We start from the raw sequence: 19,147 nt of genomic DNA on the forward strand, positions 1-19,147 counted from the left end.
TTTTTGATGTCGGCTTCCAGCCATATTGTTCAGTTTCTGGATCTGAAGGGGATAGTGCTCAGCAGTATAAAAAAATAGCACAAGAGTAGAGAGGAAGAGAGTTGATGAATGAGGGAAGCTGTAAATATAGAAAGCCAAAGGGAGAAGGGAAGGGAAGTACGCAGAGAGAAAAGAAGTTGTTTGTCTCAGTTTAGAGGAGCTGGACTGGCTGTGAATGCACATGTTATCACTGGTCGGTCAAGTCTTACATAATTTTACAGGCTGGACAGAAATCATTGTTCTAATGATGAAGCCATGTTTATTTTAGTTGAGTTGTGTGTGCGTGCGTGGGTGCAAAACAGGGAGTGAGAGAGAAAGAGAGGCAGTAAAGGCTGACTACCTTGCAGTAATATAAAGGCAGGTGTGTGTGTGTGTGCGTCTATGTGTGTGTATGTGTGTGCATGTGGGGTATCCTCCTCCATCATCTTCTGAGCAGCACATGTAATATTCAGTGTTATCCATGTGTTCATATCAATGTGATGCTGCCTGTCAATCTTAAGGCTGGAGACTCAAATACTGGATGGACTCCGGTGGACCTTCGCTACAGGAAAGCAAATCCTCCTCTCTGTTCTTCTTCTGTTCTCCTCTTTCTTTTTTGCCTCTCACTGCGTTGCCTTCTCACTCTGTGCTCCAAACCTTTTTCCTCTTCCCTGTCTGTCCATTTCTCGTCTCGTCGTCTTTCTTCTTCAGTCCTCGTCGACTATTCTGCTTCCTCTCCTGCTCTCCTCCTGCAAGGCATCTCATAATTGCCTTCATATTTTCTCTTCCTGCATGTGCTTTAAATCCTCAATTTGCCCAGTACATCTTTTTGTTCCTCTTCTCCTGATTATATCTTCATTTTCTCGCATCGTCCATTTCATAGCTCCATTACGGAGATATCCAGGTTGAATGGATATGCAAACTAGGGTTTTCACTTGTGGAGGCTACTATTGCCTGTTAAGAAAAAAACAATTTAACAAGCTTTGTCAGAAATTTTGAGACGGTATATAATATACTTCATAACGTGCTAAAACTTTCTAGTTATCCTTTAATTTTCCTCTGCTTATCCAGTTCGTCATTACTGTAGGGGTCGGGTGGGGTGGGGGATAGAGCCCAACCGAGCTGTCATGGGGGAAACAGACTGTCTATCTGTTGCAGAGCTAACACATACAGACAGGCAACATTCACTGTTATGGTCAATTTCATGCAAGCACCACACAGAAGGGCCCCAGGCTGGATTTAAAAACCCACGACCTTCTCACTTTGCTGCCCTGCTAAAAATATCGATATCGAGTGTAAAAAAGGTTAAACTGGAGTCAAACTTGTATGATCAACACAATCTCTTTTTAATTATTCTCTTTGAATTCTCAAATTTATATTTTGAACAGAACACTAACAGTGCTCCAGCCAGCACACAGTCTCTTGCTAGCTGGCCCAGGTGCAAATAAGTTGCAAAACTTACCTAAATGTGTTCATAATGACCCATCCCGCGGCATAAGTAGTGGTGCTATCAGTTTAGAATTTGCTCATGTCACTTAGTTCAGCCAGGCCTGCATTGCTCAACTGGTTTAAGTGCTGGTCATAACGTTAATAACACAGATTGAAGTCTTTCAGTATTTATTATTCAGAAAAATAGAGCTCCGCGGTCAACATAAGCTACTGGCTATTTCCAAGTCCGCAAATAGCTTTCTGTCTTAAATGTATGTGTCTTTAAAATGCTTGTATTGGTTGGGCTCCATTTTAAAACTTTTAATCCAAGTAGTTTGTTAAGTGTGTTACAGCTAATTAGTTTTTATATTAATTCATCACTGTTGTGATAATGACCCAGAAGGCTTCATAAGCCCTTAGAATCATTATAAATCCACCTGAGGTGATATAAATTGTTAATGGAAGGTCATGTAACATTTTAAATGTAGAGATTATTTGTTTTATTTGTTTATATGTGTTGTTGATATTTTTGTATAGTTTGGAGAATTGTAAAACGGTTCGATTGACTTGATTGAAATGTTAAACACTTTGATAAATATTACTGATACCAAGAATCTTTTGTTCTAATAACTGCAACATTTCACTGTGTGAACAGGCTTATCAGTTGCACAGTTTCTCACTCTAAATGAGTGTGTTGATTTTCCAAATGTGAGCATGTAGTATCTAAAATATTGGTAAAGCACATCTGCTGCCTCTATTCAGCATTCTTCATTCCTGCAGTACAGTAATCTGATGCAGTGTATCCCTGAAATCCACTCACTGCTCTGTGCTATCTGTTCACAAAGCTCATATATCAGCTTCACAAGGCACTGATCAGATACCAGATCAGTCCTTGTCTCTAAGTAGAATGTTGCCTAAGGAAAAGAGCAGAGACTTGGTGGAGAGGGAAAGGAAGACTAGGAGGGGGAGAATTAGAGACTATGGGGAAAAAGATGAGGGTGGGAGGGTGGGAATTCGGCAAGGTTCCAGAGCCATGAATAAAATGCATAAAGTACACAGTAAATTTTTAATGCTGTTTAGTTTCCACTGAGAGGCCAGATTTGCATCCTCATCCCCTGATTATGACATCTTCAGTCAGCACTCCAGGCTTGGCTTTGCCCATTTTAATGTTAATGTGAGCATTTGCACAAATTCACTATTACCCGCTTGTGAGAATAGGCATATACACACACATACACACTCACACAAAACACACACTTTTCAGAGAAGGTTACTTCTGCTGAGAGAAGCTAATCGGGCTGAAACCATTCCCGCTTTGGTTCCTTCTGTCCCTTTTCTTGTCACAGACTTCCTAAGGGACCTCCTATCAGATAATATCAGGCACATCACATTAAACTGAGAAAAAGAAAATGAGCTGACCTGGTGAAGTCCTTCTAGACTGACTGTGAGGTCATCATAACAGTGAAAGACTATTTCAGATCTTCCTCAGAAGCAGACCAAAAGCACTGTTTATGTAGCTTTAATAGTTCCTGCTGATAGCCTACAGGGCGCTTTACAACTGGCTCACCAAAGGATTCAGTCTGGCTCACTGGATAATCTGTCAGAGCCTAACAAACAAAAAGACAGCTTTTATTTATTTAGTCAGTTTTTGCACTTTGTGTTTTAAGTTGTTGAAACTGGATTCCATCTTCGTATACAGTGCTGTGAAAAAGTATTTGCTTCCTACCAGATTTCTTCATTTTATTCCATATATGTCGCTCTTACATGTTTCAGGTGATCAAACAAATTTTATTATTACAAAAATAAAACCCAAGTAAATGCAAAATTGAGTTTTTAAACTGTGATTCCAATTGTTAAGAGAAAAAAGTTACCCAAACCTAACAGGCCATCTGTGAAAAAGTAATTGCCCAATGTAATAAGGTAAAAAGTAATAAAGAAGGGGGCATATACTTTTTCACAGCACTCTACATATATTGATTCTGTAGATGAAGAACGAGATTTCTGGTGCTGGAGGCATTCTGTTTTATGTCTATAGTCTGCTCGTAGTCCAAGTTCAGTCTCATATCAGACTGTCTAAAAGTAGTTAAACAGTATATGTAGAGCGTAAAAGACGGATTGCTTTTGCAGCAATGTGGTTTTATTGAATATGGAGACTTTCAGAAAGTATACTTAAAGAAAACAAAAGGTTTTCTAGGTTGTTATGCAATGGCTATACTTAGTCAGCGTATATGGATCAAAATGGGGTGCGTACAGCCCAATTTGACTGTAAATGAATGTGACACTTCTTGTGTAGAATAAACCTTTGAGGCACCAGGCCATTCAAAAGAAAAGTCAGCAGCCCACAATGACTTCATGATTGTACAATAACTAATAAAATAGAAATGACTTTGACCAAAAATGAGAATAAAAATCTGGTGTCACATTGGTGAAACAATTCTCAGCCTTTAACTTTTATACCAGCATGTTCACAATCCCATTTCTTGTTGTTGTTAATATTGTCTTATTGTCTTTGTTTCACTGTTTCTCCTGTTGCACCATGTATCATACTAAGCTTGAATATTTTATAGCAGAGGCAGCAGAGCTCAGTAAATTTTAGCTGTGACCCCTTCATAATATTATGTTTTTCATTTGTATACCTAACAGCTATCCCGTAAAAGTCTCCTCTAAGTCAAGGGTCAGATGGGGTGAACTGCCAGGGGAATTTCTGTTGCCTCCACAATCCTGTTGAGAGACTTGTTAAACTGCAGTTCTGCAGCAATTTACAGTGTGGCTAACTGACAAATATCCCACTTTCCATGCATTAAAGTGTTTATATGCCACTTTGATTTCTCAAAGTACTCCAGTTAGTACTGTATATTCAAAATGAGGAACTAGAAACTAGTTCTTTCAGTACGTAATATATGCAAAAAAAAACATATTCCTGACTGAAATCTGACTTAGAGATGAGACCCAGAATAAACACAGCACAGTTATACATACATATGTATTACCTACAATATCCTAATTTGTTGTTTTCACTATATGTTGCATTTCCTCATTGGCATGGTGCCCCTTGTCTTTTCCTGGAGAGACAGTTCAAACACTGCTGCTACATCTTAATGTATCTTCTAGCTCCTAAGCAGCAATGTTTAATGAAACTACTCACTGCAATTTGAAGGTGTTTGCACACAGACATGTAGTCAGTTAACCATAATTAAAATAGAGGCGGTAAATAAACTGTAATATGAACAGGTGTATAATAAAAGAATCCAATTTTCAGTGACAGCTGTTATGCTACATTTTTAAATTGATTTTTAATTGAACACCTCAAAAAAGACTTAATTACACAGATATTTTGTGTGTGCGTGTGCGTATATGTGTGTGTGCACGCGTGTGTGTGTGTGTGTGTGTGTGTGTGTATTTGTGTGTCAGAGCTTCTGCAGTGTTCACAAGTTTGGACACAACATGGTTAACAGGTTTTTTCCTGACACTCGCTCCTGAAAGTTCCACCATCACCTCCAACAAAGACGATATGATAATAACGACACAGTTTTATGTCCTTGTAATCACTTTAAAGGGTTTGAATGACATTGGGGCAGTGTCGCAGCGAGCTAAACAGCCAGTTAATGCTTTTGAGATGAGCACAATAAAATATTAATGGGGGTCTTGGGCAAGGAAAGGTCATCACTGTGACTGAAGCTGAATAATAAGAGAGCTAGTAGCAACACTGTGAACCTTAAGTGACACCAGCTAGAAAACAGTGGAGGCTCTTCTCGGGCGACAGCAGCTCAGCTGCTGTCCTCTGTTGGATACAGTTAACGCTCTTATCTGGTGTGAACTTTTGTTTGTTTTTTGTTTTTTAGTCACAGGGAAAATTTGTCTAACTCGAAAATACAGAGTTCCAAATTGTAGATGGTACAGAAAACAACAAGAAAACAAATATAGTGATTCTACCAAAGCTGCAGAAAAACGAATGAAAACCATTACAGTGTTACTGACTGTAAATAACCCATTGTAAAGAGGCGCTATAATCCATCATGATTAGTGTTTATGTGATTTTTTTGTACACAGGTGTAAGAAAAGAGAAAAGACTGTGACATTAACTACAATAAGAAAATGTCTTGAACTTTAATCAAGTTTTACATTTTATTTATTACAGATCACAAGTTAGCTTCTGGATTATTTGAAGTCTCTGAAGAGGCAGACAGATGTCAAACTCATTTTATATCATGGTACAGCCCACTTCGACCTTAAGTGGGCAAGACCAGTGTAAAGATCTTTAACTTATGTTTAACTACACATTTAATCCCTGAGATATGTAAAAAGATGCATGATACATGATAAAGAAATGCCTCTATAGTAAATTACAACTCTTAAATTGAAATAAATGTGTGAAATTACATGTTAAAATTAGGTTTATTAATAAAAAGAGTTAAGATGTAAACGATGTAAAATCCAAAATCTATGCCCTCCTTCATGTTTGTTGGATTTGACTCTTTTCAAGCTGGTTCTCACTCCTGGTCCTTATTTTTGGACATATCTGTCTTAGGCGAAAGAAGGAATTTTAAAATAAACTTTTTCAATCTCTTTCAAATTTTTTGTTCATCTGAACTAAATGTCTTTAATTAAACTTTACAGTCTATAAGGATTCTAACTGACCATCTGTTTCAGTGCATTAAGATATGTCCAGCAAGATGTCCAGCAAGGGAGAAACACTGTAAAAATGGGCTCTGCTTGTGATAAAACTAGTCCCTCAACAGCATTGTTAACACAGGCAGCCAACAAAACATGAAAGCAATCTTCATTTGACCATAATACATTATTTTGCTGCTCAACAACTGCTGTTAGTCAGAGAGCAGCTTGCGTACCGACCCCTATGTCTACTGTCTACCTCCTGTTTTTCCCCAACCAGAAGTCTCAGTCCACTCAAAAATGTTGTTAGAAGAATCAAAAGAAAAGCAAGCAGCTCATCGTGTCCTTCTGTGCACTCGGTTCCAGCCACAGCAGGCCAAATTTAGTTTAGTGAAAGAAAGAAAATACAGGACTACCCAGCTAGCCTTTGGCTTAGTTTGTTGACCAGACCACTTACTCCTCTTGCTTCTGTGCCAGCGACATCATATTCACCAAGAACTTGCTTTCCAAGATCTTATGTCTACTCCCAGAAGATTGTACCCCTTTACCCAAAGGATAGCATCCATAGAGATTACATATAGCCTATTAAAAGTCAGTGTGCCACAAAAATAATTATGAAGCTATTATTTTTACACTGAGACGCTTACATATTATTTCTTGGACCACAGATTTTTACAGATTCCACTGCATTTCAAAGCTGCTGCTGCTGCTGCTGATGTTGTTTTTGCATGTCACTTTAGCTGTTTTTCCTCTCAGTTGGGACTGGATTTAGCTACAGCATCAATTAGTTAATGGACATTTTTCATCTACAGATTAGATCCAGATTATAACAGTAAACCTTTTGTTTAGTCTCCATCCCTGACAATTTTACATGCCCTCCTTTTCTCTTTTTTTTCAGATGGCATTTTGGCATTTGTAAAAAGGACCCCAGTTAAATAATTTGCTGCTTTTTTCTGCGCAACGTCCGTGCCTCTCCCTCTCTCTTTCTTCTCTCCTTTCCCTTATGCTGCCCTGTTACTCTGCGTGTACAATTTGGCCTCAATGTGTTTCAAATTACATGCCACATCAAATAAGGCTATCTCATAATGCTGCGAGCGCCGGTGCAAGTGTGCGTGTGTGCGGGTCCTTGGGTATTCCACCACCTTCAGATTCGTATTAAATGAAACTCTAGAGTTCAACTCAGTATTCAGAATGAGTAATACAGGGTTGTAATACATCTGATAGACATAGCATACTGTGCCATTATCACTGACCTTTCTTTTCTTTTCTTCTCCCTCCCCTCTATTCCTTTCTGTCCTCTGCAATCATCTAAAGGAAGCAGAGGTAAGTAGAGTCACTGTTTTTGTAACTGTCATTATTTTGAAACTCATTGCAATTCTTTAGTAAAGTTTTAGTGCATTTACAAACTGCTGGATAGGTGTTGCTGATTTAATTGCACAGCAGGTTAGGTGGCTAGTCAGGCATAATGTTATAGTCCAGCATATTAAAATTCTGCAGTTGTGCTTGTAGGTTTCACACTCTCAAGCAAGCTTACTATGTTTCAATGAAGTAAACTGAATTAACCTGGCTTCTCTGGCAGTTTGCTACAGAGCATTAATGCAGCTGGGTTATATGGGCTGTCTGTGTTCATCCCAAAGATGTCGGCAAAAGTTGTAGTAAAGTAAATAAAGAAAAACTACTAGTTATTAAAAAAAACAAACATTTTTCATAAAAGTGGCATCCAAAAAGAAAGTTAAATTCGAGTATGCATGTTTTACATAAGTGCATATCTACATTTATTGGTATGAGAGCATGTCTGTGTTTGCAGTGTTTTTTTATTGAGAATCTGGAAATATCTGTGCATGTCTGACTGAATGACTGATCTGGTTCAGAGAGGAAAGACAGCATCTGCAGTGTGGTTGAGGTTGTATCACTGTCCAAGGAACGGGAAAGCTGCTCAACGGTGAAGACACTATTAATGCTGAAACGGAGCAGGAGATGTGGACATAAAATAAATGAAAGAAAATGATGTGAGGACATGATTTAAGTAAGCGCCTAAGGGAGAGGCTAATTAGGTTTCGTCTCCTGATTTCAAACTTCTGCGTTGGCTCAAATTTTGACGGTTGTCATTTATAGAACAAGGACTGTATGAGTGGGTCAACTGTCCATTTTCACTGGACTGTTCCATATTACTGATACTAATTTAGTCTCTCTCACTTTCTTTTATACTCACTCTCCCTCGCTCGCTCTCTCTCTCTCTCCCTATAACTCAATAACACAGGAGATAGAGATCCTGTTTTCAGACCCAGCAGGTTCACAAATGTCACTGACACAGGCTCACTTCCTGCTGACACACATATGGTTCACCCAAGGAAATCATTTAGAAGACACCACCGCTACACACCTCTGCGTGCATATATGTGTGTGTATTAGTACTTTATGTAATATTATTATCTTTATTATTAAATATAAACCAAATCTGACAGGAGGGGTCAACTACAGCTCTTCCTTTAAGTACCCACACATGGTGTCTTGGTAATAAAACTGTTACAATAAACTAAAATGTTGGTAAATCTAAATCATTGAAAAACACCTTCAATTACAACAAAACAAAAATGTCCTTAAATAACACAGACGTTTTAGTGTGTTGTAAACCGTTATCATGTATGTTAAAGCATAAAGTGTTTACGAAAGTTCAATCAAGTACAAATATCAGTTTATGCTTCACAGATCAGATGTTTTAAATGCAAATCTGCTGCTTTTTTCCACAAGTGGCTGCTCCAAAAGGACACCACTTATACCACTTTTTTCTTTCATCTATATGTCAAACCATTCTTTGTTTATTCTTTACTTATGTAATACACATTACATGACACTAAACAAAGTCATCACTTTTCCCACAGTGGGCTTATTACTTTAATTGCTCTACACAGCGGAAGATGTCTCTAACTAAGCAGGAAATCTGCTCTTAATTGAACCAATGTATCAAATAGTATTAAAAAATCCAAATCCCTTATCAACTTAACTAAATGAAGCCAGTTATTTTTTTTATTTGAATATGTTCAGTTCATGAAGCTTTCCCTTTAACTGTAAACAAAATTGTAGTGGAACAAAGACTTGTTCAAATAGAGTCGTGGAAATCATATTTGACCAGTGTTAATTCATAATGGCTGTTAAATGTTATGCTGCTTTGTTTGTTCTTTGGAGCATATAACCTTCTTTACGCTTGAGTGTTTCTACTGCAGGTTTCCATTTCCATTTGTGCATTATTTTATTATCCAAACAAGCTCATACCATACATATTTTCTATTAAAATCAACAAAGAGACGAACAAAAAAAGAGAAGAATGGAAACAGGATTTCTCAGTAGTGACATTTAGTATTTGGTTTGTTCACTTTCTGTTCAATAAAATAATCTGTCCACTCTCCCCATGTAAAGTTTTTTCATAACCCAATTGCTTGTGTTGTGTTTCCACTCAGGATGACTACTTCAAAAGCTGGGCACCTGCAAAGTCTCTCGATCAAGGTGAGTTTTGCTCTTTTTGTGTTACTATTAATTTTTGTATTACTGTAAGCTGTATGTGAAACTACGGGTAGGAATAGAAAACTCCACTGCTGCTTTGAGTTCTAAGTTGAGTTCTTGGTCGTTTTATTTAAACTAGCAAATGATGCCTGATGCTATACCTTTTACAGTATACCGTTTTATGTGATCAAATAATCCAAGTAAGCCAATCAGAAAGTCTAAGAAACATAAATACTGGGAGTACTGGGAAAGGTTTGTCAGATTTTGTCAAACAGATATAAAAAGCGCATAGGCCTCAAATATTTGTGCTAAAATGCAGGTATAGTATATTTAACCTTCTTTTAGCACACATACAGTCATGTCCAAAAGGAGTTTCCATAGACAATTCTATGCAGTCCAACCCATGATTCAGCAGCTTGTAGCAGGATAACTACCTATGAATACCTACCTTTAACTACCTAATAATCATTTTTTGTATAACTTCATTATTCCCTCTCATCGTTGTAGAAGAATTTTTCAGCCATTATCTTGTAGATTTATTGTTCTGCTTGGGATCATGGTCCTGATGCATGAACCAGTTTGGACCTATGTAGGTTTAGTTCTCAGACAGACAGCTTCACACTTGACTCTAAGAATACTTTGGTATACAGAGGAGTTCATGATCCGCTTAGTGGCTGGAAGGTGTCCAGGTCCTTTAGCAGCAAAACAAGCCCAAATCATTACCTCTCCACCACCGTGCTTTGCAACTGATATGAGGTGTTTGTGCTGATTTGTTGTGTTTGTTTTTTATCAAATGTGGCGCCATGGTCAGACATCTCCACTTTGGTGTCATCTGATGAGCTTTAAAAGAAGCAAAATTACACACTGTGTAATTGAATTGCTATACTCAGAGGCTGCATAAAAGACATAAATCATAATCTCTAAATGAAAGTTAGACATTGATTATGAACAAAAGAGGACGCAATGAAGACAACCAGAGGAAACTATTAAAAATGGAACCGGAAATAACACCCAAACCATGACACAGTATGTAGACAGTGTATTAAATATATAAAATGTTTGATAAATTAGAAATTAAAACTGAAGGTCATCGACAACTAGAACTAAGTAGTTCAAAACCAGTAAATGTCGAGTGTTATAAAGAGATCATTTACGTCACTGAAACACTATTGTGTGACTTGTGTTTGATGTTCACATTTACATGTTACCTTTGTATTTTAGCATTTTTCAGTAAAGATGCTAGAAGGACTCTGAGTTGCACTGTTGAGTGATTTGCTGCCAACAACCCAATAATCTCCCTTATGTAATACTCTTATTGTGCAGACAAAAATCCCTTTAGTTTATGTGTACTCATCTTTCTTTTGTCTTCTAAAAGCAAGTCTCCATAATGTGATTTGCAGCATTCTAGCAGGAATGCAAAGCAAGTGGTGTCTAATTCTTAAAGTTACGGTAGTTCTGCTGTTCTTTGACTGTGTGCATGTGTCTGGCCAAATGTTTTTTCTTTTGCACTGTACGTGCTGCTTATGGACTAGTATGGCAATAATACCAAGTCCACTTTATAAGTCACAGTCAAGTGTGTAATGCTCTTAGACCCCCAGTAACTCTTGACTAACCTCAGTTATTACAAACACTAACTCACAGTCTTGCTTTACTTACGTATGCAGACACACACACACACTCTCACACCGAGGCAGTTTGTGGGGTTAATTGGACGGCAGCTTTTTGAACAGCGCACCAGAAATCTTGCTACCACTGAGCTTGTTCTGTTCTGTGCTGGCTTGGTTTTGCATATGTAGCACAGTAACTGCAACTCTTCAGGGAAAGACTTGCTGAGCAGGTTTATCTGGGCCAGCTCCTCGTGGATACTGAGCCTAATGAGAACAGCCTTGCCTCAGTGCATCAAATTTTGGTGCTACTCTAGTTTCTCAGAGATAAGTAAAAACAAAAGGTAAACAGAGCTTCATTCTCTTAACTAGGGACTCAGTGCATGATGCATTATGGATATTATTCTTTGTGCCAAAATCCAGGAGGAGTGAGGCCAGATTTAGGTGCTAAAAGAATTATATACTTGGCAAAAAAAAGGTACTGTAGTGCCACAACATCTGTGTCACATTTCTTTCTATACCTGGAGGCTCTGGTTTGATTTAACCTCTCATAGGATTCAATATTGATGTTGTCAGCTGTATATTATTTGCAACATCTTTCACCAAATTAGGCCAGAGACCAAACACAATAAACACAAGAGTGCTTCATTTCTCATTTCATTGGTGCTGACAGAGTATACCCGAAGAGAAAGAACACTTACTGCACTGGCAGCATCTGTGTGGTTACGCATGTACACTCAAGCAAGGTGTTACTCTTTACCTGCTAGCCTTTGGCTCCTGGTAATTATAACAGGGGTTTTAATTTTTATTTGTCCAGCCATTCATTTAAATTTAACCAACAGGGACATACTACAACCAAAAGACAGATTGAAAAAAACAAAACAAAAAAACCCCAAGGTGTAGTTTTCCTTTAATTGCAACAAGAGTCGGTAAAGTTCACTGACTACATCATTTGTCTTTTACCATTTGCTACATTTTGTTTCGAAAGTGCACCTTGATGAGAACACTAACATCAAACTGTCCACTCCATGCATGTGAGTCATTCTGGTTCGACACAGCAATGTGACATCTGTGCATTTATCTGGAGACTCATTGGGTGCAGCTGAAGCGCAGGTCATATTCATGCCAATTAAATACTGCACATACTTTTTTGTGCCATATCATTTCTCCTGCAGCGCTGCACATCAGCTGCAACATGACTGCTCCCCTGCTGCAGAGCTCGAAACAGCCTGCGCTTTCTGCACTCCTTCAAACTGCACTCTGCAGTTACTCCCACACAAACAGCACAGCTGGGTGTAATGGATGGCTAAATGATTAGGCACCAAATAAGTATGAGGAATCAATCTAACGATCTGGTCCTCTTTTGGGAACATTTGCTGTTATCACGTGCTTCTCCAGTCGGTCACATTTTCGCCCAGCTGATCCTGCAGGCATTTCATTTCTTACTGTAAACTTTACCTTCGAACCAAATCAGAGTATTGGATGTGAATGACTCATGATCTAAGCAAAACTGACTCATCTACAATTTTTAATATTCAGAGGCATTTTAGTTTTACTTTAAGTTTTAAAAAGAGGAATTAAAGTTGCCTAAACTGAAAGGTAGACAATAAAGATTCTAGGTAACACAGAGTAAACGTGAGGAACCACTGCAAAAAAAAAATATGTACAAAATGATTAAATCTTATATAATCTAATGTGTGTGGTCAGATTGCTAATGATACTGAAATGACATGTGCGACCACAGCACTTGATTGGAGGTCAGTACAGGAAAAACAATACCGTGCACCTGCAGGTTTCACTTTGACTAATGAATCACAGGTCGTCCTTGGAGACTAATCAGCAGCAGAAAGGTTGATTGGGGGAAAATCCAGTCCCTGATGAATCACTCTGCAATTAATGTTCACCTCCGTAGCATGGGTAGCATGGATGAAATTAGTGTTATCACAAACGGCTTGTTTGTAATGCTGAGTGATCAAATCCACTGGTGCTAAATCTGTTTTCCAGACATGTCGTGCCTAATGAGTTCCCACAGATGAGTAGTTTTAAGGCAAAATGTTTTTGAGTTGAAAAGATTTCAAAAACATTAAAATCAGTAACTAGAATTAGGATGGGACTGCATTGTTGATAGATTTTGCATGTAGTCATGATTTCCTGTAGCTGTTTGCATATTTGTTTCTATGCAGTGATAGTATGATTTTCGTTGTGTTTTGCTGTTTGTGTGCTAGTGCTGTAGTCACAGGATACAAGACAATGCTCTCCTATCAAAGATCAGTTGTACCAGCCTCACATTGGCAGTTGTATTTATTTATTGTTAGGCAGTTAAAAAAACTGCTGAAACTGAAACCTAAAATGCCACAATGCTTCCTGGGTCCATCTTACATGTGCTTAGATCGGCAGTACATTAACTTGTTTCCATGGTGACAGTTCATTGATCTGCCTGATTTCTAGTCATGGATGAACTGTTTTGGCTTCTTTACATATCCAAAAAAAACTGTGTCCAATTAAGGATACAGTGACACAAGCCTAGAGACCAGTGAGTGACTCCCTGACAACCAAAGGCCACAAAAGAAAAATGTGTATTCTCCAACTAACTGCGAAGTGGTTGCTGGCAGTTGATTTGCAGTGAAATTCACTGCAAAGAGATATACAGGGCTGCACTAAAAACCTGTTGAGATTGCTTTGGTCCCTAGCAAGTTGCCGTGGTCACCTATAATTTTCTATAAAAGATGTACACTTGCTTTTAAACACTTCCCCACACATAGACCAGTGCTGGAATAGTTTACAGTTGCACTTTTTCAAGTTTCTCTATTATTTAAGCAGTTATATGAGGGGCCGTACAAGCCAAAATTCATTCTTTGACTCTCACACACATACATTCTTCTTTCACTCACATATACTTTCACTCTCACATAGTTTTATTTTAATTTTTATATTTAGATATTTTTATTCTCATGTTTACACCTATGTTTACACATATTTAACACACACTCCGTTTCAGGAGATGATAAAATATTTCTTAACACCCCGATAGCTTGCTGAAGAACTCGAGTTTTTTCTCCCCCCTCAATGCTGTCAGACACTTGAAAGTGACCCGCGCGTGCTTCTCAGCCAATCACAGCGGTACAGACACCCAGCCTTCCGTTTCCATTAAACTCCTTCCGTTTCCACTATACTCTTTCATTCACATACATTATTCTCTTGCATACATATATTTTCTTCAGACATGTATGCATTCTCTTCTTACATACATATATTATTTGTGAGATTAAATGCATATTGAATGCATGTAAATGAGAGCAAAATGTAGGAATGCATAAATGAAAATGCATGTATGTTAGAGTGAGAATTTGCAAATATGTACATTAAAATACATGTATAAGAGAGCACAATATTGCAATGTGTGTGTTAAATATGTGTAAACATGAGAATAAAAATATCTAAATATAAAAATTAAAATAAAACTATGTGAGAGTGAAAGTATATGTATGTGAAAGAAGAATATATGTATGTGAGAGTGACAATACGTGTGTCTGACAGAAGAATATATGTATGTGAGAGTGAAAGTATATGTGTGTGAAAGTTACAAGGAGATTTTAAGTACCTCTTTCCACTTAATTTCAGCAAACAATTTCTTAAATCAAACTCGTTTCAAGCTCCAAATCTGTTGTTTGTATGTGTTTAGTACCTTACTGGAGGTTCTAATGCTGCAAAATTGGAAATAGTTTTTGATTTTTTAACCTGTTATTTATTGTATAAACCCATTTGTAAATTGGCTAGATCATATAGATGTTGGTATCCTAAAGCTAAAACTAAACATTCAGCTCTTCAAACCTCACAAGTGATTTTTCTAAAAGACTAAAGTAGTCACAAGCTTAACTACTTAAGTTTAGGTTAAGTTTAAGGCAATTTACTAAAGCAGTTGAATTCTAATTCACTGACTTTTCTTTAAACATTACCCTCGTTTTGTTTTGTCCCTTCAATTTTATTTGTTCTCTTTCATATATTCAAGATAATTTCCTTCTTTCTTCCGTCCTTTTCACTTCACAGCCCTGTGTATCTGCTCATTGTTTCTACACAGTTTTCTATTATTTCTGACATATTGAGTTCATCACGGGGAAATTACATAATAATGAACAATGGGTTACTGTTAATCAACATGCCACAGTGCCGTAAATACGCACACACACACGCGCTGTGAAAGCCTGTGAGAGTTCATTGGTTGCTTTATTCATGCACCTTTAATTAATTTTTTAAGGCATTTGGTTGCTATTCTTATATTTTTGTGCATGTGCTCTTGTAGTCATGACTATTCGTGCTCGTGTTTTATCATTTTATTTTATTTTTTAAATGAAATCGTTAAAAAGAAAAACTCACCAACTGAACACCCCTCCTGCTTGTTAGTAATTCGTTAATTTTTAATTAAATTTTTTTTAACAGATAATGTTGAGTTGCTAACAGGTAAAATAAATAATTATGATAAAAAATTTTTATTAAAATAGTGCTCATAAAAGTAAATGAGAAATGCAAATTTGAATTTGCAAAACAAATAATGTTCTTGATCAAAATGCACGTAGCATGATACAAAAAGATAGGAATTAAATTTGCAATTAAATGTGTCTTTAAAAAGCAAAATTTGGAAAAATCCCACACAGCAATTAAATGTTACAACCCTTCAGTCTCCCTCGTCCATGTGCCCAGATATTTTGCTGTGCATGAACTTGTTTCCATGGTGACAGTTCGTTGACCTGCCTGTTTTCTAGTCATGGATGGTTAAAAACTGTTAAAAACTGCCTCTTTACGTGTTGCACTTAATACCAAATTCTACAGCCCTCTGAGGAGGTAGGGTTGTGTGGGTTACACTGGCCTGAGTCCCAGACTGCTCAGCTCATCCTGTAGGTGGATTACATAGACATCTGCTGTACTCACATCAGGGCTTATGTTTCATAGCGTGCCAGAACTGCCCCAAAATGGCCCAGGAACAACCAGGAAGAGGTTATTGAATATGAAGCAAGATAAATGTTTTACCACAGAAACCAAAGCTCATGTTATTAAAACTACAAAAATAACTAGCCAAAATATTCTCAACTCAAGCTTCTCTTTCCAGAGTTTTAACAAAGATTGTGTCTAAAAATAATGTTTTTATTGTTATTATATTGGTTCATTTGCTTCTGTTGTTAAGAAAAATAGTTTGAATTGATGTTTTATTTTGACAGGTATGAACCCAAAGCATGCATTTGTAATTACTAGCACAGTTAATCGGTTATCAGAAAGGTAAATAGACTCACGCTTGTATAATGTTTTCATACTCTCGTTGAGCCAGTCAGTGTTTTGTCACTACAGGCCTCGTTCACTTATTTACACAAGTGCTTTTTTCTATGCCTCAGTGCTTTTAACCAAATATTTGCACACACTCACACTGATGAATGCATTTGGGGCAAACCTGGGTTTAATAACTTGCCTAGGAATACGTCAACATACATACTATAGGTTGAACCACCAGCCTTCCAAGTGATAGGCAACCTGCTCTATCTCCTGAACCATAGCTGCAGAATATTTGTAGCATCATTTTCAGAAACTTTAATTTACAGCTGAGAAAACTCCATCTCATAAAGAATGTGAGTTTAGTAAAAAATATATATATATATTCTTTTTTTTTTTGCACCAACGGTGACAGTACAGAGGCATATGAAGTCAGAGACACGCTTAAACACATGCACACACTTTAATTATTGTTTTTACTTTTCAAGCACGACTGCAGTGACCTGGAAAAAGAGTGACGGCCTACTACAGTGATTAGAATATCAGCCATGTCCTGACATTTACATTTAATTTTGCAGTTTGCAAGGAAGGAGAAATACATTCTGTTAGAGAGTTTAAAATATGGATCACATGTTTTCGTATTTACATTAACTTAGGCATGTGTTTTACTTCTTTTACTGAACCATTGTACTAACCAGTGTCTCAACATCCTCTCGCCTTGTTGTAACACACTTTAACCCTGTGTACCATGTTGCAACTTATTACATATTACTGCCTGGTCTTCAGAATCCATCCAGTTAAACCTGAATCCTATATGTCCTCCAGGGCAGCTTAGACTTCTTCCAAAGTCAGACTGAATTATTATTTATAACTTTCTACATGTGCATTAATTTCAGTCCCATCAGTAATGGTTGGAGAGTTGTGCTTAACAGGCTTTTCAGCCCAAGTAGACAGACAGAGAGATGAGAGGAGAGGAGGAAGAGTCCTTGGCAGCAGATAACGGATGTGCTGTCAGCGAGACCAATGGTAGAAACAGTATTCTGGTTATTTGAATCTGGCTTCCTCCGTATGGGCTTGCCCAACAGATTTGTGAGCTTGTTATTGCAATGCATTATCCAGAGAGGGGAGTCAAAGGGAAGATTACAAATGCCAGACAGGGCCCCATTATCACAGCCAGTCCAGAGGAGCACAGGAGAGTCAAACTGGCACCAAGATACAACTAGAGGATGCAATGCAAGCGCAGAAAAAAACAATACAATTCAAGTTGTCAGTTTTCAGGTGTTTGCTACTTCTGTCTGTTCTTATTAGTTTACATAATGAATTAGTGGTTGCTATGGAGACCGTTTTGGCAGCAGAACCCAAAGTCGTTTGTGAAGCACTCGGGTTTGGCAGTACCAGCGGCAAACAAAGCCTTGAAAATCTGGAGCTTCCAAATTGCCAATCGGCCTGATTAGACATGACACTGCGCTTTCCCAGCAGACTGTTCGTCGTTGTTATATATTTCATCAGCTCTTTCTCCAATTCACTAAGTCGCAGTCTCTCTGAAGATATTCTGTCTGTCAGTTCCCATTTCTCATTGGTCCATCTTTAATCTTCTCTAACTCTGTCACTGCCTCTTAATACGTTCTCATAAACCCGCCTTTGATCTGCGCCTGGAGGAGCTAAAAGAATTAGAAAGAGGGAAACTGATAAGAGACATATAGGACAACAAACAGTCAGCACCTCAGCTCTGTGTATGAAATGGAGTGTGTGCTGGAGCAAGAACAAATATCTCATTTCGGTGTAATGTGCTAAGGGTTTGTTGCTCGCTCACCAGGCGTTCTTTAAACATTGTTTACCGCTCTGATTTTAATGGCTTGTTGGCCACATCATAAAAAATGACTCAATATCCACGACCCTCAGCTCAGCCCTTATCTCGCTCTTTCAGAGGAGTGAGCTCTCGCGGTGTTGAGCCTCGGCACATAAAAGGGATTATCAACGAAAAAGCACACATACATGCTACACTGATTTGAGGCATACACAGCAAATTAACCAGTCAAATACGTACACAGTGGAGGTAATCAATGATACCTGGAGCCTGCTGAGATGCAGAGGAAGTAAATACACACAGTCACACCGAGGATATTGTTAATTTAATGAAGAGACAAAGCCAATCATAACAACAAAGCAATTAAATATCTGTGCAGCTGAGATGGAAAGACGTGAAGGTATGGAAGGCGCTAAAGCGGTGATTAAGAAAGGACAAATGTCAGCAGACCACACAGAGTGGAGTGAATTGTTACTGCCCCCCCCGCCACAAAAATCAACAACAAAATAAAGTGAACTGCAGTATTTGAACGGTGCTGAACAAGCTGTTTTCAAGGAGAGTTGCGCACAGTAGTAGATCACGCAGACTGAGAGTCGAGTGAATGGGTATGTTGGTGTTTTGATTCTGCCCTTCTTGCCCCGTGGCCACTAGAGCCTCTGATGATAATTGTAAATTATAGGATAAATAAACTTCAGAGGATATGAGCAGGCAGTTGTTGCAAGCGATCATAGCAGGAGCCCTCGAGCTAAACGGCAGCACGCAAAAGTGACAGTGGCATCAGGGAGTATCGGGAGGGAAGAAGGCAGGGGGGGATACAAAAGATATATAGACATGAGGCCTACAGAGAACACTTGAGAGAGAGTGCCTGCAGAGAGGATAACTCAGAGATAAGAAAGTTATCCCATAATGAGGAGGAGAG

General features: G+C 38.1%; 1 protein-coding gene across 3 annotated transcripts in view; it reads left to right on the forward strand.

Annotated features, from left to right (window-relative positions):
* The window catches only part of spock1 (SPARC (osteonectin), cwcv and kazal like domains proteoglycan 1), a 107,725-nt gene that overhangs the window by 50,840 nt on the left and 37,738 nt on the right, over positions 1–19,147 (forward strand). For 2 of the 3 annotated variants that reach the window (XM_005467658.4, XM_005467657.3), the window contains exons 3-4: positions 7,372–7,380; positions 9,516–9,561. In XM_005467658.4, coding sequence (XP_005467715.1) covers positions 7,372–7,380; positions 9,516–9,561 — 55 coding nt within the window. The remainder of the gene's footprint in view (positions 1–7,371; positions 7,381–9,515; positions 9,562–19,147) is intronic. The other variant, XM_005467659.4, reaches the window with a different exon arrangement.

The sequence above is a fragment of the Oreochromis niloticus genome, linkage group LG2, assembly GCF_001858045.2.
Source record: "Oreochromis niloticus isolate F11D_XX linkage group LG2, O_niloticus_UMD_NMBU, whole genome shotgun sequence".
Lineage (NCBI taxonomy): Eukaryota > Metazoa > Chordata > Actinopteri > Cichliformes > Cichlidae > Oreochromis > Oreochromis niloticus.